At 46.2% G+C, this 24,835-nt stretch overlaps 6 protein-coding genes across 6 annotated transcripts; 4 read left to right on the forward strand and 2 right to left on the reverse strand.

Annotated features, from left to right (window-relative positions):
- Positions 1–22: 22 nt before the first annotated feature.
- On the reverse strand, positions 23–1,697 carry F5Y00DRAFT_257199 (uncharacterized protein; the record flags this gene model as incomplete). The annotated part of the gene is made up of 5 exons (XM_048010522.1): positions 23–147; positions 241–793; positions 890–1,141; positions 1,285–1,403; positions 1,502–1,697. The coding sequence occupies 5 exons, from the start codon at positions 1,695–1,697 to the stop codon at positions 23–25; spliced, it is 1,245 nt and encodes a 414-aa protein (XP_047869828.1).
- Positions 1,698–2,696: 999 nt separating this feature from the next.
- On the reverse strand, positions 2,697–6,099 carry F5Y00DRAFT_62409 (telomere repeat binding factor-domain-containing protein). Its single transcript, XM_048013911.1, has 4 exons — positions 5,922–6,099; positions 5,312–5,778; positions 4,698–5,259; positions 2,697–4,642 (listed from the first exon to the last, which is right to left on the reverse strand). The coding sequence occupies exons 1-4, from the start codon at positions 5,977–5,979 to the stop codon at positions 2,961–2,963; spliced, it is 2,769 nt and encodes a 922-aa protein (XP_047869829.1). The 5' UTR covers positions 5,980–6,099; the 3' UTR covers positions 2,697–2,960.
- A 3,494-nt stretch (positions 6,100–9,593) lies between these two features.
- F5Y00DRAFT_223960 (aldehyde dehydrogenase) lies at positions 9,594–11,654 on the forward strand. Its single transcript, XM_048005933.1, has 4 exons — positions 9,594–9,792; positions 9,877–10,276; positions 10,336–11,255; positions 11,312–11,654. The coding sequence occupies exons 1-4, from the start codon at positions 9,731–9,733 to the stop codon at positions 11,418–11,420; spliced, it is 1,491 nt and encodes a 496-aa protein (XP_047869830.1). The 5' UTR covers positions 9,594–9,730; the 3' UTR covers positions 11,421–11,654.
- A 3,167-nt stretch (positions 11,655–14,821) lies between these two features.
- F5Y00DRAFT_257202 (uncharacterized protein) lies at positions 14,822–15,502 on the forward strand (the record flags this gene model as incomplete). The annotated part of the gene is made up of 1 exon (XM_048010523.1): positions 14,822–15,502. The coding sequence occupies one exon, from the start codon at positions 14,822–14,824 to the stop codon at positions 15,500–15,502; it is 681 nt and encodes a 226-aa protein (XP_047869831.1).
- A 3,459-nt stretch (positions 15,503–18,961) lies between these two features.
- F5Y00DRAFT_62464 (uncharacterized protein) lies at positions 18,962–20,385 on the forward strand. The gene has a single exon (XM_048013912.1). It carries the CDS (start codon positions 19,240–19,242, stop codon positions 20,128–20,130), a length of 891 nt encoding a protein of 296 aa, XP_047869832.1. The 5' UTR covers positions 18,962–19,239; the 3' UTR covers positions 20,131–20,385.
- Positions 20,386–21,753: 1,368 nt separating this feature from the next.
- On the forward strand, positions 21,754–24,435 carry F5Y00DRAFT_223968 (HET-domain-containing protein). The gene is made up of 3 exons (XM_048005934.1): positions 21,754–22,143; positions 22,203–22,256; positions 22,421–24,435. The coding sequence occupies exons 1-3, from the start codon at positions 21,783–21,785 to the stop codon at positions 24,394–24,396; spliced, it is 2,391 nt and encodes a 796-aa protein (XP_047869833.1). The 5' UTR covers positions 21,754–21,782; the 3' UTR covers positions 24,397–24,435.
- Positions 24,436–24,835: the final 400 nt, after the last annotated feature.

Consider the following 24,835-nt stretch of genomic DNA (forward strand, 5'->3'; position numbering starts at 1 on the left):
TCTATTTATTATAATATGCTACCTACAGTGAGTGCTCTATTTGAATATGGAGGGTTGAGGGTAATGCTTGCAAGTCATCACCGATTAACCATTCTAGAAGTAATCCAAGCCAGACAAGGTCAACTACATGTGCAATAGGAATAAGAGCTGAGTAGCAGTCAGTTAAAGTAAGAACTTGGCTAGCTAGCGGTCTATTTATTCAACATGTCTTCTAACCTCAGCTTCACTATCTCTTCTTACCACCACCGCAGTCACAACCTTCTATTCCCACCCCTACGCCGCTCCCACCACCACCTCCCCCTCCTCCTCCACACCCGTCTCCATGATCCGTAATACTATCATCATCGTCATCGCCGCCATCTTCATCATCATCCCCACCACAATGACACTCGCAAATCCCTCCTCCTCCTCCGTTACTACCCCCCGCTATCACTGCCGCCGTGGCCCGGAAACATAGCCCACCTCGACAGTTACTTCCCCGACAGCGGCAACGGTTATGTTGATGGTGTAAGCCGGGGTGCAGATGATGCGCGTAAGGTCCGTGGTCAGAACAGTACAGCGGATTCACCGCCGTGCCCTCGCGCCGATTCACGCAGTCCGCCTGTCGCAGTAACGCCGCCATGCACATGTGGTCCGCGCACCACTTGCTCCCCACGACGCCGCCGCCGCCGTCGTACGTCTGCTTCCGGCACGCGGGGTCCGCGCACTCGTGGTCTTCGCAGAAGAGACCCCGGGTTACATCCACGCGGGGCTTGGGACAAGTTGGATGGAGAGCGCAGGAGTGGTCGCGGCACTAGCATACGTGGTTGGTAGTTAGAGGTTGGTTTATCTTGTGCTGGTAGAGAAGAAAGGGGGGAAGTTAATTCCAGGTAGGTCAGGTAAAACTTACGGCCTGCGCCCCGTCGCCTTCTACACGCTGCCCTTCGCATGTCGCCGATGCTGCGCAGAAGTGCCGAAAGCAGTATTTGACTGGCCGGTGCGAGATGTCGTGGAATACGAGGGACTCGCACCCGTCTGCTTGGCATACTTGGTGGCCGTGGCAGTAGTATGGGAGACCCTGGCCCGGAGGCGGAGAGGATGAAGAGTCGTTGTTAATACAGTTTATACATCCCCGGCCGTGGCATGTGTGTTGGCGGCAGCACTACGACGATAGATCAATAACCAATGCCTTTGCTGGAAAGGGGATCTAGGGAATATCGATATATCGTAAAAGTGATAAACCCCATAAAGCAATCATAGTCTCGAAATCATGGAAAGTGGGATAAAGAGTTTGGCACTACGTACGAGACCCGGACTCTGCCGCGGCTGGTCGCAATCCTTGATGCTGCAGGCATGTTTATTACAATATGGCGAGCTCTTCCTTGGACAGCGTGGTTCCTTACATTCGGTGAGGGCACAGCCGTCTAGAATAACCGGTTGTTAGTGCAAAACGCTAGATTTAAGAAGGATTTGCAAATGTATTTTGTAAGGAGGTAAATTAAATAGTGAGGGTGAGACCAACGTTTCTCTGCGCAAAAAGGGAAACTTGGATTTTGCCCCTTTCTTGGGCAGTGGCACCTTCGGCCTGCTTCGACGTATTTGCAGCAACGATCTAAGAATAGGAGGTAAACCGTGTCGGCGATCTGCTTATTCGAGTCTTCCAGAAGAATGACCCTATTAGGATCTCCCCCCCTCCGTTTGATCTTCCTCTCCTCCATTTCTTTATACCTGTCTTATAAGGGGTAAAGAACGGGGGCAGAACTCACGGTGATGACAAATCTTCTCCTCTCCATGACCACGCTTTAAACACGTCTTAAACTTGAGGCACACGGTACAAGCGTGATGTCGGCAATAAAGAGAAGATGCCGTGTTGCCCATAACCCTCCTATTGTTGCAAGCCCTCACACGGCACTTGAGGTCCGCGTGGAAGCACAGCTGCCAGGGCGACAGCGCCATGTCTCTCGTTTCTATCGACTTCAAACAAATAGGTATTCCTAGGTTATTTTATTGTATGCCATAAAAATTGGTCAAGGGTTACTCTATTCCCCAGGGCATTGGTAGGTCCAAGATTAGCAGACTTGAGGATGAGTCGACATATTTGACTCAGTACGGACTCCGAAGGCAGATATAACGGCCCGGAAGCTTCTCATGGCCCTAAAAGCGGGACGGATAGACATCGACGTGGCGGGGCCAATACGGGCATGACGTGTTCGGTGGGCGTAGGCAAAACTTGAGGCGGCCGATCGAAGTGATCAAACATCTCGAAATGGATACTGTGCCCCGGCTACGATATTCTTTGTGTTCAGTAGGCTCCCGTAGGGCCAGCGAGTTCTCATAATGGTCATAACATACCTTAGAGACCTAAGGTAGTTTGTCATATCCATAATCTTGGCACAAGCCGGCAAGGTTAAGAATATAGAGTAGGTTGCGGCTCAAGTTTACCAAAGACGGATGCGAAACGATTGGTCCTTTTTTACCTAGTTAAGTATAAGGCTGAGTCAAGCCTAGGTGGATATTAGCGCTAGGATTACGATGCCGTGAGATCAGCAAGATGTCGTTGTCCAGTACAGAACCTTTGTTTTGCACATGTCTCCGTAGAATATGAGGCATTGTTGGTCGACGAAGAAAACACGGTGATGGCGAGCGACAGGACATTCTAGAAAGCCATCCAATAATCCTTATCGGCAGAATGCATCATCATTCGCACGTATCCGCGCCCAGGGCTGAGTGGTTACGGCCCGCGGGGCGGACCCAGACGAACTTGTATAACACAATCCACAACCGGGACCCGGTGCAACTAGAAAGGTTGACTGGTTAATTCGATTTATACCAACTATGTAATGTTTGTCGGGCTATGCCTTGACTATCTCGCTGCCTCCGAATCACCAAAATCGCCCAGGGGTATCAATCATGCATGACATGAGTCTCGTGAGTTATACCTAGAAAAAGTATACGCCGCGTCCTTCCATTAGAACCGAGTATTATTCAGTCGACGTGGCGGCGGATGTAGCAGAATTAGTAGAAGGCATTGTTCCTTCATCAGAGTAGGCTGTAGCGGCAACAGCAGCCAGCGCATCGCTTTCCCTTTCTCTCTCCCTTTCTCTTTCTAGAGCGGCTCTCAAACCAAGCACTGCCGCGTCTACACTACTGAGTTCATTCTTCTCTGGTTCATTGTTTTGTAAGGCAGTAGTTGCTGCCGGCGCCGTTATGGGTGGGGATACGGTAGCAGTGGCTTGAGTTGTCGTCGGAACCATCACTGGAGGTGTAAGAGTATTTGTCATAGAAGTCGTATGTCGCTCAGCCTGGGAAATATGCGGCTGAGTGTGGAGATGAGACGTTGATGTGAATGTGGGGAGGCTGACTGGCTGTGGTGCGGGTATTACTGGACGGGGCAGAGAAGATGGGGTTGGCGCAGACTGCTGAGCTGATTGATGTGGCATCCTCGGTGTTCCTGGTTGCGATCCAGGGTGCGATCCAGGGTGCGACAGCGGCTGATTAGGTGTTGCGCTTCTGGGCACTCCTGCCGAAGGGCTATGTATCGATGGAGCATTGTTCTGCAGCCCGCCGGCCAATGTCAAGATACCATTTACATGAGCTTGCTGTTCCTCCGAGTTGAGTCTTGCCTTCTCCTCAGCCTCCTTTCTCGCAGCCTGCGTTGGGGCCCTTGTCTTCAATTCGCCGGTAACACATTGAAGATAGTAGGGCATTTCTGAATTGGTCTTGAGGAAGAACAGCTTCAAATTTCTAGCTTTATCTTTCAATTGTACCTGGGTACGGTCTGCGAGGATATTGCTGATAGATCCATTCGGTCCAAAGAGAGATAATATTTGCGACCAATGAGGGCCTTTAACCATATCAAGTCCCATCATAAGTGCTTTTTCTTCCTCTGGACTCCAAGGGCGTCGAGTAGAGTGAGAGCCTTCCCGCCGCGCATGAGTGGAAGATCGTGCTGCTGCCGCCTGTCGGGCACGCTCATAGAGAGCTGGGGTCGAATCGCTCTGATTTGGAGGGAGGTGATCGTTGACTGTTTGGTACGAAGGCATCCCATTAGTTGCGTGGTGTTGCTGGTAATGATAATACTGCTGCTGTGGCTGTGTCTGTTGTGTCTGCTGCGTTTGTTGAACCTGATAGTTATTTTGATTTGGAGGTTGAGCCGAGGATGCTTGGGCTACATCAGGTGAGCAGACATTTCTCTCGCTATCAGTATTACTAAACCTACCAGGAGCCTGGGGAAGTGTCGTCGGGTGATACTGGTTCTGTTGAATGCTTTGTAAAGCCAACATAGTCGCCCTCGAGGCACTCTCAGCTGCGGATGCGATAGCGGATGGTAGTTCTGTACTTGTGGCGCTTTCTTTGGCCTGTTCGACCGCCTTAGAAACATTTTCTGCGAGGAATGCCGAGAGGTCATCTAATTCGTGAGACTCTTCTCCAGTTGTCTCCAGAGCACTTTGTGCTGCCCTTGAGGCCTCAGCAATCATAGCGTTAATATCAAAAGCCTCGTCTAATGTTTGGCCGACATGCTCGTCTTGCGCAATATCCTCTATCGGTGTTGTAGTCTCCACCCTTCCGGTACCTTGAATTCTAATGCTTTCTATGTGATCATTAAGGAACGTGCTTAGACTATCGAGAAATGCTTCATATGTAAACTGTTTGCTAAGCGCCTCTAGGGAATGGTTAGAATTATTGTCTGTGAGCTTAATTAAACGTGGCAAACGTACGTATACTATCCATGTCGGTAGATTCATTAAGGAGCATTGCTCTTCGCGCTTTTGCATTTGCAATAAACTCATATTCAGTAGCCGTCAATGGAAGACTTGGGTGGTGTTCTTGCAAAGAGCTCTCCAATCTTGTAACAAAAAGGTCGTCTAGAAATTGGTCCCTGGCTTTCTCTTGTTCACTTTCTAAAACAGCAAGGAAAATTTGAGTCTTCAGGCCCATATATAATTCCGCTGCATCCCGAGGTATTTCGTGGTTCTCGGGAACGAAAATGCGTAGAAAATGTTCGTTGACCTCTTCTAAGCCAAGCTCATTGGTACCGAAGACACTTGCGCATGTCGTTGCAAGATTCACTATCCTGATCACTTCTCGAGTCTGACTGGTGACGTTCAAGTGCTCTGGATATAATAATGGATACGTATCTGAAAGTTGCTTCCGCTGAACATCGAATGCACTTTTTAATAAGACATATTCTTTCGCGATGTCTGAATCTGAATCGCCGCTTAGAGTGGCGATTGTGTCCTCCAAGGATTGTTCAGACCATGCAGTAATAATATCGACAGCCTAGAAATCCTTAGTCGCTTTAACACGAGCAGCGGGTCCAGAAAACACTCACTAGGCTCCCAAGTGCAGGTATGATATGCTTCCGCCGCGTAAAATCTCTAGGATTACTCCACAAAGACTCCGGGCGCGGTTCTGGATCGTCAACAGGACTAGGCGCCCGCTGTTCGAATTCCGTATCTAACCCCGATATATCGTGATGTATATCATGGTTTATATTGTTGGATAAACCATTGGATATATCGTGGAAATGGTCGGCATCGTTAGAGGGAGGATCGTCAACCTTGTCAGGCTCGGACTGGAAGTGCTGCATGGCTTCGGCCTGGGCTTGCTGGACAAGAAGGGCAATCTCATCCATCTCGTTCACCACTTCACTTTCTATCTTGGGTCGCTTTTCGTCTCTAGCTTGGTCGTCATCTTGGTCGGGGGTTCGCGGTCTCTTTAGAGGTGACTGTGGCGGTTGGGGTGAATGATCCAAGACCATAGCATCGCCGACTAATGGCTCGGTTTTAATATGAGGGCCTTGTTCCATAGGTGTTAGTAGAAATACTTCTTACTAGAGGAATATATGCGAAATAGTAACATTGCAGAAAAACTTGCCCTCCTGAGGGCTCCAAGGTTTAATAATGAAGAACGTGCAAAGAAATCAAAGTTTGACTACTTACTGGTCGGTGGCGCGGCAGCAGCGATGGCCGCCGCAATAGCCTCAGCGACATCAGCCATAGGTTAGCTTATTATAGGCGACAGTAGGTACATTGGCACTGGAACTCAATGGTAAAGCAATTGGTAGTTGCTGCCGTCGACAGTTAAAATGAGTTAGATGTCTTGACGTACCTATCAACGTTCTTCGAGCGCTGATAGTGCAGATAATGATACCGGCGAAAATTTGGTCAAAGCGCCCGATAAGATTAGAAGATTGCCCTCATTTCTTGCCCCAACAGCTTTAGATCAACACGATACACAAATGCAGTCCAAAAACTTTAATTTCTCCAAAGACGAAATCTTTATTTTTACCTAATGCGCCGGAAGTTATCTTGATGAAATATGTACATACGGAATTATAAATCTAATTATAGAAATAAATAATAACGTGAGTACCTACCTATATTCCAATTTACAAACCTACTTTATCCATTCACTAGAGGATTCAAATAATTTAAGCATTTGAGATAGGTAGAATTAGAGTGGTTAATTGGTCAATCTCTTAAAGAAGCACATACAGCTTCTCTCATCTCATATCATTATAAACTGTTAAAAAGGACAACGTATTCCTCTACATCCGATTAAGAGCAGGTGGAAGTTCTCGGCAGCATCGTCATAAGCACGAATCTGATTAACCTAAACAATTATAATTGGTTGCCCGGTCATTAAATCCGTAGGGATCTAAGCTGAGCACGAAACTTGGGGTAGCGCTAGATGTCATGGTAATGGATGAGGCTCAGATTAGAATGCAGATAATCTCAAGTTGATCCAACCCGATGGCATACTAACGCATACTAAGCACCAAACGAAGTTTGTTAGCTGCAGAAGTACAGCTCTAAAAATATACTCTTCAGTCCCAGTAGACTATAGAAGGGTACTATAGACAGAGTAGCATCCGTGTAGCTAAGATGCTCCTACACTCGATCATCTTGTCCCTAGTCCCTTGGGGATAGTTAAAACTATGGCTCTTGTCAGTGCTGAAATACTGTTCTTACATATAACCAAAAGTATTTTCCTCGCAGACACCTAAAAATCTAATCTATGATGCGCACCCATTTGTTTAAATAGTTTCTCCCAGCTTAGTAACGTCATTATTTGGGAAAGCCGCAGTTAGGAGCGAATTTTAATGGCCGAGTCTTGGCATTTTACTCCAAGTTCAATATTACGTATTATAGTTAAAAATAAATATGAAATATGGTCATATAAAATGAGAAGAAATATAATCTCATTCTTTGGCTTTTCTTATTGTCGGTAGACAAGGTCTAGTCCATATTATACGTACGTACGGATTAGGGGTAAAAAGGAAACAACAAACGATGCAGCAAGAGACCTTGTATTCAATGATGCATGATCGTAAGATCGAGATAGATGCGGTCTCAAGGGAGACACGCATCTATATACTCGTGCGGGACGGATTATCATCTATCCCGACACTTATTGTTCGAGATAATTTTTATATTTTTATCATAATCATTCTATCATTTGTTTTGTTTTTATCATCTTTAATCATTTAAGGAGGTCAAATGCCGAGACCCGGCCATTAATTTTCGCTCCACGTTGAGCCGTTGCAAATGTGGATATGTTGCAAAAAGGGTCCGCAGCGGTTAGCGCACATGACTCGGAAAACTTCACGTGCTCGCAAGCTCGCACGTGGAAACGTAATCAAATCAACTAAGTTAATATCCGTACCCCGGGTTCTTATATCACACCAGTCTATAGTAGATCTACTAAGTTCATCTCATGTCCTTGACTGGCATTCAACAGCAACTGTACCCCACCATAATTCTGTATAGTACATGAGGCGTAACGTCATTATCTCAAAATCATACCCTAAAGCCACAACCAGTAGATATAATTGGCCAACCTAACACCGCAAGAGCCATTTTCTCTCTTTTTAAAAGGCCTTGCGTACTATACAAGTTTTTCATATTGTGCAGTTGAATGCCAATCAAAGGGGTACGTTATTATACACTGCGGCTAATTAGCTACCTCGCCAAGCTTGATCCTTGAATATCAAACACCGGTGTATTTTCATTCGCACCGAATTCATCAAGATACCAAGCTAGGAGAATAAATAAAATATGGGGGTTTTAAAGGGTCCATCAAGGTGGGCGGCTAGGTTCGCTACCTGTTAACCCGAGATGATATAAGAGATATGGGATGTATTGTAACGAGATTCGACTTAGAAGTAAATAAGTGCGAGTACGAATGTCACATGAAGCTTGAGAAGCAACCTACATAAACTCTGGCAATTTCTACTATTTACTATTTCTAAATTCATACATACCATAAGCCTAGGATAACTCTGTTATTCCGGAGTTTCCCGCCTCGACGATAGATACGTGGGGTCCCCGGAGAACTCGGCGGGGTATCCTGGGTAGATGGACAGGTGAACAACGAAATGAGTCGCAGGATTTCCCCCTATCCGGAGCTTGCGGAACCACGCTTGCTATAGAATGTTACACGAAATCGCGTTATTGAACCGTTCGTCCGTCCGTTCGACCTTTGGATCGTATACCCAACACGTCAAGTTCTGTTGAGATTCCGATCGCGGTGGCTAACATGTGACGTGTGACGAGCCAATCACGAGCAACGCTGGCGCGCTATAGACGCAGCGTGTAAGCCAACAGAGTATTCCGTCAGGACCGAAAAAGGAAGCCATAAGCTCATCTAGCTTATCAGCTCACCTATCAACCAGTCAGCTCACCTATAAGTAAGCTTCAGCTACGCGGCTCCTCTTTGTTCCCCTTAATTTAACTTCCATTAATCCGTACCGAATCAGTGGTCTATACGGTGTCGCTTCACCTGCACGACCGGGGACATGTCCTCTGGTAAGCACCGAAAAATCATAGAATTCCTCCACAATGCGGGGGACGCTAGGTCCATGTTAAGAAACCAAGGAACTAATGCCGTCAGCCTTCGGTGCTGGCAAAGCTGGTTAGCTAATGTGGCAAAATTCCCCTATTCAATCCGATGGAGTTATGGGAGATTGGAAGTTGGAGGTTGTATATTCATTCCACTGTGTAGTAGGTTTTGATATGCGTATGCGGGTGACTTCATGACGACGTTTAGGAAACCATTGAAAGATCGAGCTACGACGTCAAGCTATTGGTATATTAGTACCTCATAATATGTAGGAACTTATCTCCTAAGTGCGGGGTAAAGAAAGATAGGTAGATATTAGTGTACACCTTAACAGAGCTAGAGACCCTGACTAAACACTTAGGTACAATAGACGACGGATTCGTACATTAGTAGACGTTAGTAGGGACCACCTACGGCAAGCGTGATAGATCTCGGTGCTTGGCTTGCCAATGAAATTAACTCCTACAACTCCTTCCCCATAACCCAGAGAAACCAGAAACAACGCCTCCCTTGGCTGCCCCAGAAAGAGCCCCCATGCGTCCGAGAGAGTGGAAATCCTCTATCCATAGCGTAGTGTTAGTGTGGGTACATATCTTGTCTAGGATATTAGGTGTAGTAATTGGGGTAGCCGCGAGCCGGTAGTAACTGCGCCTCGCCACACGAGATGACACCGTCTATTACCTACCCCGCCTTTATACCTACATGTACCTTTGAAAGTATCTTCCATACAAAAGACCCCTCTTCTTCCTCTCAATTTACATATAACACAACTCAGCCTATCTTAGAATTGCAAAAAAGTCATCCTCATCTCCCAATTTATAATAAGTGCAATCTCACAGGTCGACGCCGCTTACATCTTCTTTTACCCCTTGCATAGAACAAATCAACAAACATCTTTGGTATCACAATGCCTCTATCTGTGCAATTGAAGACGCCAATCACCGGCGAGTATACCCAGCCAACCGGTTTGTAAGTCAGCATTAAATACCTAATTGCACCAATCCAAGCTTTTCAATTTCCGTATTTGTCCATCAATTAACCGTTCTTGTCTAGGTTTATCAACAACGAGTTCGTTGAGGGCGTTGACAAGAAGACCTTCGAAGTTATTAACCCCTCTACTGAGGAGGTTATCTGCTCCGTGAGTGAAGCCACAGAGAAGGATGTCGACTTAGCAGTAGCCGCAGCCCGAAAAGCATTCAACGGCGCGTGGCGTAAAACTACTCCTCAACAGCGAAGTATCCTCCTGATTAGACTTGCGGATATTCTAGAGAAGAATGCGGATTTATTAGCCGCAGTCGAATCCCTTGACAATGGCAAGTCTATTTCTATGGCCAGGGGTGATGTAAGTGCCGTTGTCGGCACCATTAGGTACTATGGTGGTTGGGCGGACAAGATCGAGGGTAAAACCATTGACATCAACCACGAATCTTTCCATTACACCAGGCAAGAACCGGTACGTAAAACCCTAGAGAGGATCTTTCTGGGATAAACATGAGCGCTAACGATCCATAGATTGGAGTTTGTGGGCAAATTATCCCCTGGAACTTCCCTCTGTTGATGTTGGCCTGGAAGATCGGTCCCGCTCTTTGCACAGGAAACACTGTTGTTCTCAAGACCGCCGAGCAAACGCCACTCTCCGGTCTCGTTTTTGCACAGTTCATCAAGGAGGCAGGTTTCCCTCCTGGTGTTCTCAACATCATCTCCGGATTTGGAAAGGTAGCTGGTGCTGCCATCGCTTCCCACATGAACATCGACAAGGTCGCATTCACCGGCTCCACCGTCGTCGGTCGTGCCATCATGAAGGCTGCCGCAGCTTCCAATCTCAAGAAGGTCACCTTGGAACTCGGTGGCAAGTCACCTAACATCGTTTTCGACGATGCGGACATTGAGCAAGCAATTTCCTGGGTCAACTTTGGTATCTACTACAACCATGGTCAATGCTGCTGTGCTGGTTCCCGAGTTTACGTACAAGAAGGTATCTACGATAAGTTTGTCGCGGCGTTCAAGAAGCGAGCAGAGGAGAACCATGTTGGTGACCCCTTCGATGAGCGCACATTCCAGGGCCCGCAAGTCAGCAAACTTCAATACGACCGCATCATGGGCTATATTGAGGAGGGTAAGAAGGGTGGTGCTACCATTGAGACAGGTGGCGAGCGTCACGGAGACAAGGGCTACTTCATCAAGCCAACAATCTTCACCAATGTCACTCACGATATGAAGATCATGCAAGAAGAAATCTTCGGCCCTGTTGTGGCAGTAGCCAAGTTCAAGACCGAAGAGGAAGTTGTACATCTAGGCAACGACAGCACTTACGGACTAGCAGCCGCCGTACACACCAGCAACCTTAACACCGCTCTCCGAGTCGCCAATGAGCTACATGCTGGTACCGTCTGGGTTAACAGCTATAACCTCATCCACCACCAATTGCCATTGTAAGTACTCTTTTATTCTCGAGTTATCTTAAAATAAATACTAATGTGCGCTACAGTGGTGGTTACAAAGAAAGCGGTATCGGCCGCGAACTGGGCGAAGCAGCGCTCGCCAACTACACGCAAAACAAATCAGTGTCCATCAGGCTGGGTGGCGCGATATACTAGGCGGCGGGTTTCGAAATTCAATTGTCAAATTAAATATTAAAGCGTGCTTTATGGATTATCCAATAACCGTTCTTTATCATGTGTAGCTAAACACTTGTCGGCTTTAGGAACATGATTGAAGGGGTTCGTGGGAGGATTGGTTCCTGCGTGTATCAACATTAGCTATATTAGCTAGGTAGCTAAAGTTACCATGGCGCATGCCCATCGGTACAATATGAAAGCCAACTGAATGAATTCAAGCTTAACTTCGCTGTTACTGATTGTGACTATTGTCGGGGTATAAGTGGGTTACCTAAGGGGTTTGCAGGGGTAAGATCTACTATATAAGGGGCGTAGCGCCCTCGTAAGAGGGCAGACGGTAGGCGTTAATAGTTCAATCTATCCATCCTGACATTTATTCTATGTATGATACCAATCAAGGATACAATAAGAATTCGTTGAGCATATAATAGAAACCGATTAATGAACAAATGCGGTTACTAAATTGATGCTATTGTGGCAAGATTACAAAGCTTTTCAACATGCGATAATTTCACACTTAAGAAATTATAAGATGATAATCAAGCTTAGGTAGTTACTATTGTTTAAGGTCTCTATAAAAGCTATTCTACCAAGTGTTAACTGCCCTCGTAATTGATCCAAGATATCATACGAGCTGATAGAAATTATACCCCTATCATAGCAACATCCCTTCGGGCTTTTTGATATACTCCACGTAACTATTATATACTCTAAGTTTTCATAAAAATGATAGTAGTTACTTCAATCGTAAGTAAATGTGCATTTATGTAGTTATCAGCTATCCGGCAGTTACTATTTTAGGTAGTAAGTCTTACCTAAAGCACTTTAGGTGTAAAGTCATTTTCCGCCGTCGATTAGTATCCATGAGGGCATATTATGTCCCCATTAATGATACATCTTATTCTTCCCGAAACGGAGATGCCTTAGCTCCCTACTAGCTATTCTCTTAGGTATCTTGGACGCCCTTATTTTATCAGTTGCCTTCCCCTTGTTGTGTTCTAAGCATGACCGATCTTAAGGAACTCGAACGTGGGAATATTTGCCACACTCATGTCCCTTGAGTATGTCCTGTTGCATGGGCTTCCTGATGTGGCCACTGCTTGTGAGGTATTTAGTGAATACATCGTATCAACTTTCTCCTTTATCTACCTCTGTGGTTCACGGTACCTTGGTTTAGACTTTTGCACATACAATGTGGTAGGTTAGTGGCTGATTACGGATTATGTTCAGCTTTTCTTTTGTTGTTTATTATTTACAACGAGTAATACTCTAAAGGTGATAAAGGAAATATCTAGCGAGCGGTATCATCTTATGTCGTGCTTACATGACTGATCATATCGTAGGCTGCTTTTGCTATCTTTTTACTTAACTACCTAAGTAGGTAGTTTCTTGCCTTTTCTTTCTATCTTGCTTAGGTTTTTACATATACATTCAACTAGTTTGATATCTTCAGCCTTGCTTACGACTAGCGGCTAGGCCGATAACTGTCGAAGGGGCTTTTGGTGGAGGCTAAGTTGGGGTGATGCTAAACCCTGATCATTATAATTGTTCTTGTAGAGCCAGCGGTAGTAATTAGGATTTTCTGGTATATACAAGGATGGTTTAGTGTAGACGCTGTTTGTATTAATAGATTACATTGGTTGAGTTGGTGAAAATGTGGGAGTGACGCACGATCATTACGAGTGATATTGTTCAGATTGTATCTTTTTGAATACCCAAGTAGGTAGGTGTTTTGGTCTATTTAGCATCTAATTTTATCTCAAGACGGGCTAGACCGCATTCTGTTGAGAAGGGTGCTAGTAAGTTAAGTCACAAGATCGCCACCTGAAAACGTAGCTCGGCTGACGAGGGGGCCATTTGGTGAGAATAGGTAATAGCGCCGTCGTCTTAATCCTCTCACTTTATCAGCGTTTATGGCCATCTCGGGGGATTTTATCTTCACACTAGTCGGATAGATGTATATACCTATATTGCAAGTCTAATACGATTGAGCTTGAGACGTGATAGTAAAGCAAGAGGTGCAAATAGAAGGGCTGAGTTTGAGCGCCTCAAAGCTGGGGGGAGGTGAGGCCTCTTATGGGAGATTTTTCTATTTACCATCCACCATTTTCGAAGGAGGATTCAAGACCTAGAGTCATATCATGAATGATTGCGGCTAGTGACCTTTAAAATAAATCAACCTAGACTAGGGGGATGGGGCTGAGCTGAGGTCGGGAGTCTTTTATGTTCATCGGGTCAAAAACTTTCAAGACGTTAAGGATGTCAAGGATGTCAAAGATGTCAAGGATGCATCAGCTGAGGGTCTGTGCGCATGATAAAGCAGGTACGTGCCAATCTATCCATTAAACCGTTCACATTCCTCTGATGTAATTGGCTCTTCAATCAGGAGGTACTTGGATACTACCCGGAAAATACCCGGGAAATATGAATACTCTGATACTTTAGGTATGTACCTCAGGTATTAGCGGCGTAATGATAGACGCGCCACATGGCTGACGGGCATCAATTGCATAAACCCCGCGTATACTACCTAAGGTACATTAGGTCCATATGCACGATCGCGCCTCAATGTTCAATGTTCATCATCATATCATGATACTTTCCTAGTTGCTCTGAAACGCTTTCGATACTAGTTGAAGAATATAACCGTTTTCGCTCAACTTAAACTCTTATCGTTATTATGCCTAATATCCTAACCTTAGGCCATGGATGTTTATTTCGAATTTCGGGATTCGAGATTCTCGGCTATTCCGCCGAGTGACCTACATCCCGCTGAGACACAGTATTCAAATCGAAGTCAACTGAGGTCTCCCGGCTTTCAGATGCTTCGTGCCTGATGACGTTTCGGTCAATATTCTGTTGTTGTTCTGTTGTTATACAGCCCACTTGAGGCTAAGATGAAAGACATAGCTTAGCTTATGCGTTACCTCGCACCGCGTGTACTTGGCCCCGAAAGACACCCATGAACCAGAGCGTAAAGTGCACGTCTCACCCTCACCCGCGCCCCCCTCTACAATTTTGTCAACCGTGAGTGTGCCATGAGGTTAGCCTGCAAAGCCTCGTGATAGCAAACATTATAGAGCTTAGACTCATATGCTAAGTCCTTATCCCCACCATAGCCTCGTGGGGAGGCCTATCGGTGTTGATGCCTGATATAATCTTCTTATAATGAAGCCTACCGCATATTGGTTGAGCCAATCTTGGCTTATGTATCTCTCCTTCTTTGTCTTCATACCTACTAGCTCCCGCTGCTGCATCTGCAATCTATAAACGCAAACTTGTCTTCTGTCCAGTTAGAACTCATATTTACCCTGTCGATCGTTAGCTTCTACCATATCGCGTTTACCCTCGAGTAGAGGGGCGCTTCTACACTTCTCCATATGTTCGAATACTGTATCAGATCGTGCCCGCCAGGTCGACAGCAGTTTACCCGTTCCCATTCCTTCTCGCACCATCATGATCATCATCGCTACCACTACCGAACCCGGTGCTCCGATGACTGCGCTGGGATTTCCAACGAGAAATGGAACAGCCTACGCGAACAGAAGAAAGGTCTTATCGAGAGAAATGAAGTTCTCACTCGCGAAAACCAGACCTTGAAATACGACCTTCAAGCCTCTACCCAAGAGAATAGCCGCCTTCTCACCTACAACCAACAAATGCTTAACGAGATCGAAGAGTTGAAACGAACACGCGCTCTCGACGCTGAAACGGCGGAGAGATTTCGTCGACGAGTGCAAGCTATCAAGTTAGAAGTTGACCAGAAGGACAAGGACATCCAAGGCCTCAAGAAGGAAAACGATATCTTGTCTAAGCGAGTTTGTGTCATGACAGAAACCATATCGGACCAAAACCAGAGGATCATGAACTATAAGAAGAGACAGGATGATTACCAAGCAACTCTAGACGAGGTCAATGGCCGGCTTGAAAAGGCGAAGCGTATCCTTGCAGCTCGTCGCAGGGACCTTGACGAAAGAAATGCCCAGTTCGACGAGCAATACCGCATACTGCGCAGGTACGAAACTTCGAGCCCTCCTCGTCGTCGGTGCAGTTTTGTGTAAGGACCATAGAGCTACGTCACTTTGACCATGTCGTCCCTTCAGTGGTCGAGGGGTGGTACTACTAGGAAATGCGATAAAGGGGGTTTAGGGTTCTATTGATTGACCTAGCCGCAACAAGGAAAGATACCTCGACGCCTTGCAAGCTCTGCTTTTATCACAACGCCGATTTTCAACACGCTCATGTATTCTAGTTTCTATCGTCTTGCATTACTAGTTAGTTGTATTTTAGGACATCGTTCGCATCGTCACACAAGAGAGGAGATAGGGGTACGAAGAGTGAGTTCTATCAATGTCACATTTATTTCTTTGTTACGGATGATGGATGGTTAGCGTTTGGGTTTGCGGCTATTTCCTTTTCGAATTAGGATACCCTCATTTTGCTTCATTTCCTTTGTCATGAAGCACAAGCTAGCTTACAGTTCTATGAGCGATACGGCTCGGAGGGGGGGCTTGGGCAGTTTGTCATAAGCCAATAGATGCTTTAGAACTTACATTATGAAAAAATATTGGGGAAAATGATGGTCTTACCTCCTGAGAAGCCTGTGAATGAGCCTTCGGGGATGTTTTTAGATTGACCGGTCGGCTGTTCCCTTGTCTCGTGAGACTTTGATCTCGAACCAGTTGTCATGTGAGAACTATTGTGGGAGCCACGCCAGTCGACCGAGGCACGATTCGTGGAACGGCGTAGTGAATTAAACTCCATAATTATCGCACGGACACACTCCGTCGTGGATGGCAGTGCGTTCTGTTTCGTCTTACCTGTCGTGTACACACGAACGGGAAAAGCTACTGATACCTGTGTTCCTGGCCATCGTCATCTAGAACCTATCATCAAGTCCGCTTAGGTCCGACATTTTAGATGGGCGTATCTATGGTTTGGTATCTCGTAATTATATTGAGGAATTGATGATATTACTGCTTAACAATGTCATCTTGTGAGAGGTAAATATTAACCCCTAACCCCTGAACCACAAGATTACCTGCTACAGAACACAACAAATAAATGTAGCTCCGCGCTGAAGTGTCATACGCGCGTGGGCTGCATTTTGGGAATGTGTGCTTACCTCAGAAGCTTAGCAATGTGTATATTGAATGCTTAGGAGAGTGATATATTGGACTACTAGAAATAAACATGACTTACAGTACCTTATAATTATGCTGACTCTAGCCAATATTGGTCCGTTTGGTTATTAATTGATTATTATTTGACTCAGCCATGTGGCAGCATTCGAGACTAGCTATCAGCACAACTGTAGATGCCATGTAGTCTAACTTAACGTGGGGTGCTAACGTAGATAAGTTGGTGGAATAGTAAGAACTCGTTGGTTGCTATGTTTGAAGACGGGGTTTGGCGGATGGTTGGAGAATATTACGGAAGGGAAACCAGAAATTGGTTGGTTGCCTTAGGTACTTTACAATAACCAAACAAGAGTTTCCCAGCCGCGAACCACACAACTCTAAACAATAGATAGCCATAGATATTTTTGGGCACTCGACCGAGCTACATCCCACTGAGGCCCGAACATGTACGTATACAACCGATTTCTTATCGCCAACTTCCATTCAGGCTCATTACTCACGAGCCGTAGGACCCGAGTGGCGTATACGTAATACTAATACTATCGATGATTGACAGCTCAGCAATCAGTGTCACCGGATTTGTTCGTGTTTGATTGTTTGGTTGTTCGATTGTCCTTGAAAACAAAAGTGCACTTTCGTTTCCCTTTGCCCTTCTCAACACTCGGCAAACTAGAAGATTTCACTTCGAAGGCATAAACCCGGGAATTTTCGTATTATCCCCGGGGCTGCCTAGTTTGATCATGAACATCGGCTGTGCATGGTCGAAGTGCCAACTCATACCCGCAAGCCCAGATGAGGGGATGCAACAGGGTTCACCGCTTACTTTTACTTAGACATACTGAGGGTGTGTAGAAGAATCCTCAAATATCATGACATGAATCGCGGGGGAGGCCATCGGGGGTCCGATATCAAAAGTCGATTATGGATGGATTTGTGCATGTTGGCTGAATCTGGCTCTGGACCTTTGAGGAATGTTTTCCTTGATAATAGCTCGCCAATAAAAGACAGCCGCAGTGGTAGGGATTACTAAAGTTAGATATGGTGACTAATCAGAGTACCTAGGTATGTACCGACACATACTTACCCCTTTAGGTTTAAGTGTGCATTGCATATGTAGAGTAACCCCGCAGTTTTTCCACATCTTTGTCTCTGACGAATTAGAGTTAACGTTCGTAACTATTAAACTTCCTTATTGTTTCAATTAATCTTGTACTATGGTACCTCTTCGAGTTAGGTTAGGTCAGTACCTACCTAGGGTCAAGGGGACCCCTTCCTTTTCAGCCCTGCTGGGCAATAGCTATTGTTCCCATCTCCATTTCTCAGTCAGACAAGGGACACACCTTGGCACCAATGCCTATCAATGACGAACTGAAGATCAACAATAGTTAAGATATCATCAACTAAGACGTCATGTATCGAATGCATCAAGCTTCCCCCTGTAACCCTCAATGCAGCCTGTATGTGAGTCATTATGCTGTCTGCTCTTTTGTTCCTAATGGATTTCTCTGCCGTTCTCGTCATGCCATTCGAGAGACGTTGCCAGCCTGCAGGCAATGCCGTCAGTTTTGACTGATTCGACCAATATGACTGGCTACCTAGGTAGGCATATCTGCGGGCATTCTGCACGCCCGCGCGAGGACAATCTTACTCTACGCAGTTGCGCAGAACCACCACCATAAAAAAAATCAAGATCGTAGATGAGGAGGACCTTGCGCCATCTTAACTCGCCTACATATCGGTTGCGACCTAGATCACGCTTCTGGCGAACCGTTTTGGGGGCTGGACAATTAGTCGGATTCGGCAACTTGCTCGATTTTCGGTGTAAAGTTGGCAAGTCTCATTTCCAACTCATCCCAAGGAGGGAAGTACAAGATGCCGTCTAACAGTACTAGACCCTTCCGGATCTCTCTCTGTGTTTCTTTTCGTCTGCACTCCCCCGTTCCCATCTCATTGCGCGTTGCGCGTTGCGTGGCGCGCTGTGGGGGGGGAAACGGGTAGTCAGCAAGGCGTCTTTTCCCAATTAACGGTGAGTGTGGGAAAACGAGTGTTTCCGCCGTGGCGCACTTCCCACCTTCGGCTACCCCTTGGATTTCTCGGGTAAGACGACCCTTGAGTTATTATGAGGCTCATCCGTCGGGAAGGATGATAGAGGCTAGGGCTCCGTGTTGCCTAGAACCATGGCTGCTCCATGTGAGAGGCAACCGGTCAGCTACATATCATTTAGTACAGATACCTGCCCATATCTGCCGTGCTCAGAGTTGCTCAGAGTCTCGTGGTGTAAGTGTTATATACGTACATAAAACATTCTGTCAAGACTCAAGGCAGCAACCGGCCATTCGCGAATCATAGTTTCTAAGGTTGCCTTTTATAACAATTACCCTTTCCTCTGCTTAACTCTTCTAGCTTTTCTCCGTCAAGCAATCTTATCATTACTTAATCCCTCTTATATCAGAGATCTTCGCAGATTTATATACTCGTCAAGACCTTCGTCATCATCCCGGTGACTCAACAACCTCCCCATCTACCACCCCGCTCGCTTTGATCTATCGACTATTCCCATTCGTTGGGTACCCCCTTCGCGCCGTCGCCTTAGTGTGAACCGTCACGTAGGCACCTATAAAGAGCTTGCAGCTCTTAGCGGCAGCTTGTACGACAAAATGTCGGACAGACGTGTCAAGTTTTCGACCTCATCAAAAGGGTCATCTAAAAGCCACCGCAGTCGTGATGACTCAGGCGTGGGTTCGTCATCTAGTGAACAGGCTAGTTTAGGTAGAAGACCTGATCGTAGATTCACAGCTGAGGACTACGAAGACCAACTCTACAACGTCGGTGCTCTTCAAGAAGCACTGGGTCAAGCGAACCAGAAAGTCGAACAACTTCAAAAGAAGTGTAACGACCTAGACGCCGAATTAACCAAATCCCACAGACTCACTCGGGACGCAGAAAAGCGTTATCGTGAAGAATGCGAGCGTACTACGAGACTAGAACGACTCAACAAGAACCTCGAAGATGAGAGAGTGCTACTGTCAGAACAGGTTATGGAGCTTAAAGCCGATTACGATGTTATGAGAGACCAGCGCGATGAATATCGGCAGAAATATCTCGCCCTGGCGGATCCTGTCATAGACAGTACCATGAGAGGCGGCTCTGGTGAACCCTCACCACCCACACTAAGACGATCAGGAAGCAAACATAGAGATGCGATAGGTTCCATCAGGAAAAACACGGAGCATAAGGAAGAAAAACCTAATTCGTCGCGTCATCATCGTCGGAGTTCAAGTGTTAGCGTAAGGCCAGGCGGTCGTTCTATCAGCAAGAAACCATACATCGAAAAGATGCCTGGGCCTCCAAGCCCGTCTGAAAGGTATCAGAGCAATTATACGACTGGCCCAATGGAAATTCATTCTGGTTCTGCCGACCCTGCATTATACTCTATCATTCCTCGAACTTCTCAATCAGCTACGCCTTCGTCGTATCAGGATGTTCCGCAGACAGGAAACTACATACCATACCCCTTACACGACCAGCGCGGTCGTCGAAGAGGTTGAAGTCACTACTGCATATCGAGTGACAACTAGGTAATGCCCAAGCAAATGCGATACCGGCGTAGCCAGGCGCGGGCATATGCAAGTATCCTTCCCGGCACGGATGTCGACACCTGTTTCCTGCTATACCGCACCCCATGATCCATGGCCACGACACCACCGGGTAGGATCTTTCAATGGCACGAAACATTATCTTGTAATACCAAATCTTCGTTGGTATCGCCCAGGCATGTTGACAGCGCTACGGTTACACCTTCCACTCAAGTCGAAGCCGTCTCCGTTGCTAAGCTAATGTCACATATGCCTTGCTCTTCTATTGGAACTGAGCACGGTTTGGATCTTATTTCGCTACGCTTAGTCTGCTAAATATTGCTCTGTATTACCCGATCTGTATCGCCTTTCATCTCAAGTCTCCCTGCCGAATCAAATCCAACTACCAATTCCAGCAGTGGTCTGCACGTCACCGACGGGAGGTCTTCTGGATGTGGGGCCTTGTCACAATCAACGTTCTTTATGGCTTCGGCACCAATGCATGACCAACACGTCGACGTATCACCCAATTGCCACACGGAAAATATCTATCACGGTCAACGCAAGCTGGTTTGTGTATTTGGGTCGTACGATCTTAAGGCGCGAGACTATCTTAAGCATACGAGAATGCTGGGGTCACAGTTATGCCCTCTTTCGGGACCGATCCTCAAATCATACGTCTGGTCCTATCGCAGTCGTGCAACGGCGTTGTTTATCTCCGAGTTGATTCGTGCCTCGAGTATGATTTTTCAGAATGTATCAATATCACCAGCTCTATCACCGACCCGAGTATCCAGCTGCCAGGTAATCGTTGGTATGATGCACCATACGCCCGCAGGATGCGGCCAGCATGTACCATCATATCCATGGATGCGGACGGGAAGGGGCGGATCTCCGTCGTCCGGACACGAAACATTGGTGTCGCGGGCTTCGAGGAACGCCTCATAAGTCCAGTTCTCCAACTCCGAGAGCAAGTACACGACATGGCAGTACCGAGGCAAAGTGTATACATGCAACTATGATAGCCTTTCGGGATCGCGATCTCTATGTCGTGATAGCGGTGAATGGTTTTTTCTTAGCAATGCAAAAGCATGTTTATGGATGTTGCTCACGGGGAAGGCGATAGGAGAGAACATCACCTAGGTTCTTACCCGCCGCAAGCGTCTATGTCTAATTTGCTGCCTGCAGCATGTGTATTCCATTGGCGTTTTACTTGGACTTGGGGATGGTTAAGGAACTTAATTATATTAGATTGATTTTGTATGTTAGGGCTAAGGGATATCGGTATCAATTAATGTATATGTAGCATTCCAGCCGTGTAATATTATTAGCGTAACTATACTTAATTGTACTTAATTACCGTTGTACGGCTCCGATATATCTATATCTACGAATCTTTAACCCATAAGCCAGGTTGTGATGCACAAGGTAGTCGCACAGGATTGATTCCTTACAAAAATGTAAGCAGAGGTGATCTCAAGATCTTACTTATTCCTATTATGGCCTATTGTGGCCTATTATGGTTAGATAATGGGTAACTTGATAATCCGCATGCGACGCAGCGTTCAGCTGAATAACTCCCTGGTTGTCGTACAACTGCGCATTTTAGATTGACATCCCTCAAAATGACTACCACGCTGCCGCCACTCGCCCATCTATGCCAAAGATGTAGCGTTCTAGAATTCTACGACTCAGACGTACCGAGAGCTTTGGGAGAACATCCCGGCCTCTTTCGTCTTAAACTGGATTATTTTCTCCTGGATTCACTTCCTGATTTACCGTGTCTTGCAGAGTCCGCCTATAACGGCTGTGACTTCTGCTCGATACTGAAAAATGCCATCTTGAAATATTCGCGAGGCTCCTTCGACCAGGTATTGGCGTACGTTTTTTACCAGTGGCGTAGGCCTGGCGAAGGCGAAGGTGGGCCGGCGATGAAGCTTCAGTCGTTGGTCGCTGAGTTGTTATGGATTGGATATGATGAGAACGGTACGAACATAACAAATGTTAAAGATTACCTATGCAGGTATTAAGTTAAGAATTTCTAGGCGATCACTTGAGCTTGTCAACGTGGCTACGTTTTGATATTGACTCTCCTCCCGGTAAGGAATCTATTTCGTTCAACATCTGATGCTTTTCTTTAAGCTGCAGGTCAAATTAGGATTGGAAAGCGAGGCCAACCACGGAGTGAATTATATTAATAAATGATATAATCGCTCGTCAGATGCGGATATCCAACCCATGGCACTAACCCGCTCTGTTATAGGCCCTTGTTCCCAATGGCTGGGACTTCAGCCGCCCCCTTGGGATAAGGCTTTATGCACTGACAACCTTGAAATGATTTTTAATAGCTTTGAATGCAGCAATCCTATACGGACATCGCTGAATGGAGCGACGTATCCAACCCGTCTAATTGATGTTGGAGTAAAGGGGTCATACTCATGTCGACTTGTCGAGACAAGATTGGACCCCATATTCATGCAATCATCTGATATCCAATATGCAACTCTAAGCTACTGCTGGGGGTCTCCGGAACAGTCTTCTCGGCAGTTCAAGACGGAAACAAGCTCATTACAAGAGAGAATATGCGGGTTTAGCTTTAACCAAGCTTCCCCGATCCTGCAAGATGCTATTCGAGTTACGCAGACCCTGGGCATACGGTATCTCTGGGTGGATGCGGTCTGTATTATTCAAGATGATAAACAGGATTGGTATAGGGAGTCTTCGCAGATGTCTCTAATATTCCAAAATTCCACCCTAACAATTTGTACTCCCGCTTCGACGTCTTGTCAGGAAGGGTTCCTTAGTAGGGACTGGACAATGACGAGAATAAAGTTTCAGTCCAGAATGAACGAGGCTGTGTCTGGATCCTACACTATCCGACTCGTCGGCGAGATGAACAATTACTATCACGCGACTGTTGATGGACTATCTTTCGCCTTAACTTACAGTCACTGGGCTATGAGAGGGTGGATACTTCAGGAATATGAATTATCACAGCGGGCACTCATCTTCACGAGGACCAAGTTACATGTTATTACGGAACATGGCGTTCAATCAGAAGGAAATGAGACCCTAGATATGTCGGAATGCACCCGCGGAACTGTTTTTCTCCCGGGTAACCGCAACAAGTTGAACAGATACCTGAACTTCTTGTCCTTAGTCGAGAGTTATTCAACAATGAAGCTTACTCATCGTTCCGACAAATTTCCCGCGATATCGGGACTTGCCAGTCGATTATTCAGTGGGGGTGCGTATTACGCAGGACATGTGCTTCCCCATATCGACCTGTTTTGGACGTCTGTACTTCGTCAACCTGCTGCTCTTGTCTCAAGAGAAGCGTTGGTTGAGAACCTGAAGTCGCAGAACCCCTATGTTGCGCCATCTTGGAGCTGGGCCAGCCGAAACCACCCAGTGAATTTTGGTGACGGGCAGCTCAGAATCGTTTCGCAGGAGTCAGATTTTCTCGATGTCCGGGCCGAATGCCGTGTTGTCCATGCGAAAACGTCAATTACCGGCGTGGATTTGTTCGGTGGCATAGAAACCGGAGAGCTCACTCTTCACGGTGCCGTCATACCTCTTATAGGCCACGTACAGCTACTCACAAGTATAAATGGAAACGAAAAACTATGCCGGCTAGTCGAAGACGGAGAGTATATTGCCGACCTCAGCTTCGACTGGAATGATATCTATGGCGGAGAGGCTTTTCAAGACTTATCTTTAGTATTGATCGGAAGCCGCAAGGTTGAAGGTCTCTGCTGGGAACCAATTAGGCTCATATACGAGCATGAATTGGTCGACAAGCCGGAAAAGAAGTTGGGTAAAGATATAGGTACTACTATGGCTACTACTAAGACCACTCCTATGGCCGTGTTCGTCGTTAGGGGGCGCCCCAATGTTGCAAGTCTGCATGGAAAGCGAGTTGTTCATAGAGTTCATTATCATCGTGGCCATGACCATGATAAAGATTGGTTCCAAGATCATGCGGCAGGTAGTATGGATGATAAAATGGTTGATACGGAAATGGAATATCAGCGACATGTGTCAGAGGTTTATCATGGACATAGGAGACCGGCACAGCCCAGCGATGACGACCAAAGGCATGCTTACGGTATCATCGTCCAACCCGCTCCCGAGCCAGGCAAGTATTTTCGCGTTGGCGTATTTCTATCCGTGCCTCGGGAACGCGGCGGATTGAAATATTTTCGGGGCAGGGCGATGCGGACCGTGGAGATTATCTAATTAGCTTGTTACCTACCCCTGAATCAAGATATATATTGATATGGTTCGCGTAAGTATCATTTTGTGTTGAACGTTTAGATAGTTTTATGGGATGTTAATTGAGAGATCTCATTAATCTCTTATCTGTAACGAGGCGCGGTATCGAATAATTTCATCGTTCTCTCTCCCCCGGTGGTGCTCGGCTTATGTAATTGGAATCTTTATACGCCTCTTAGGTAAGCCTTCACACGATATATGATGTACCTGTGCCAGCCTTTTTTATGCCTTTCCGGTTAGGTACTTAGGTACTTTACAAAACACCCCACGCCCGTTACTTGTAAGTAACAAGTAGGCCTAGTAACAAGCGCCAAACTTGAAGTCCCATAACGGGAGTATGCGCGACCTACCTTAGGTAGGTACCTAAGACGATAAGTTTTCTTTAAAGTTTCCTTCTTGTACG

The sequence above is a fragment of the Daldinia vernicosa genome (assembly GCF_022497035.1).
Source record: "Daldinia vernicosa strain CBS 139.73 unplaced genomic scaffold F5Y00scaffold_2, whole genome shotgun sequence".
Lineage (NCBI taxonomy): Eukaryota > Fungi > Ascomycota > Sordariomycetes > Xylariales > Hypoxylaceae > Daldinia > Daldinia vernicosa.

What these genes read in the sequence shown, in the direction of transcription:
- F5Y00DRAFT_62464 (XM_048013912.1), top strand. Translation starts at nt 19,240, where the DNA reads ATGTCGGACAGACGTGTCAAGTTTTCGACCTCATCAAAAGGGTCATCT.
- F5Y00DRAFT_223968 (XM_048005934.1), top strand. Translation starts at nt 21,783, where the DNA reads ATGACTACCACGCTGCCGCCACTCGCCCATCTATGCCAAAGATGTAGC. An exon ending in GATTGGATATGATGAGAACG is followed by an intron (nt 22,144 to 22,202) that starts GTACGAACATAA and finishes AAGAATTTCTAG; the next exon opens with GCGATCACTTGAGCTTGTCA. An exon ending in TGATATTGACTCTCCTCCCG is followed by an intron (nt 22,257 to 22,420) that starts GTAAGGAATCTA and finishes GCTCTGTTATAG; the next exon opens with GCCCTTGTTCCCAATGGCTG.
- F5Y00DRAFT_62409 (XM_048013911.1), bottom strand. Translation starts at nt 5,979, where the DNA reads ATGGCTGATGTCGCTGAGGCTATTGCGGCGGCCATCGCTGCTGCCGCG. An exon ending in TGCTGCCGCGCCACCGACCA is followed by an intron (nt 5,779 to 5,921) that starts GTAAGTAGTCAA and finishes CTATGGAACAAG; the next exon opens with GCCCTCATATTAAAACCGAG. An exon ending in TACCGACATGGATAGTATAC is followed by an intron (nt 4,643 to 4,697) that starts GTACGTTTGCCA and finishes ACCATTCCCTAG; the next exon opens with AGGCGCTTAGCAAACAGTTT.
- F5Y00DRAFT_223960 (XM_048005933.1), top strand. Translation starts at nt 9,731, where the DNA reads ATGCCTCTATCTGTGCAATTGAAGACGCCAATCACCGGCGAGTATACC. An exon ending in ATTACACCAGGCAAGAACCG is followed by an intron (nt 10,277 to 10,335) that starts GTACGTAAAACC and finishes AACGATCCATAG; the next exon opens with ATTGGAGTTTGTGGGCAAAT. An exon ending in ATCCACCACCAATTGCCATT is followed by an intron (nt 11,256 to 11,311) that starts GTAAGTACTCTT and finishes TGTGCGCTACAG; the next exon opens with TGGTGGTTACAAAGAAAGCG.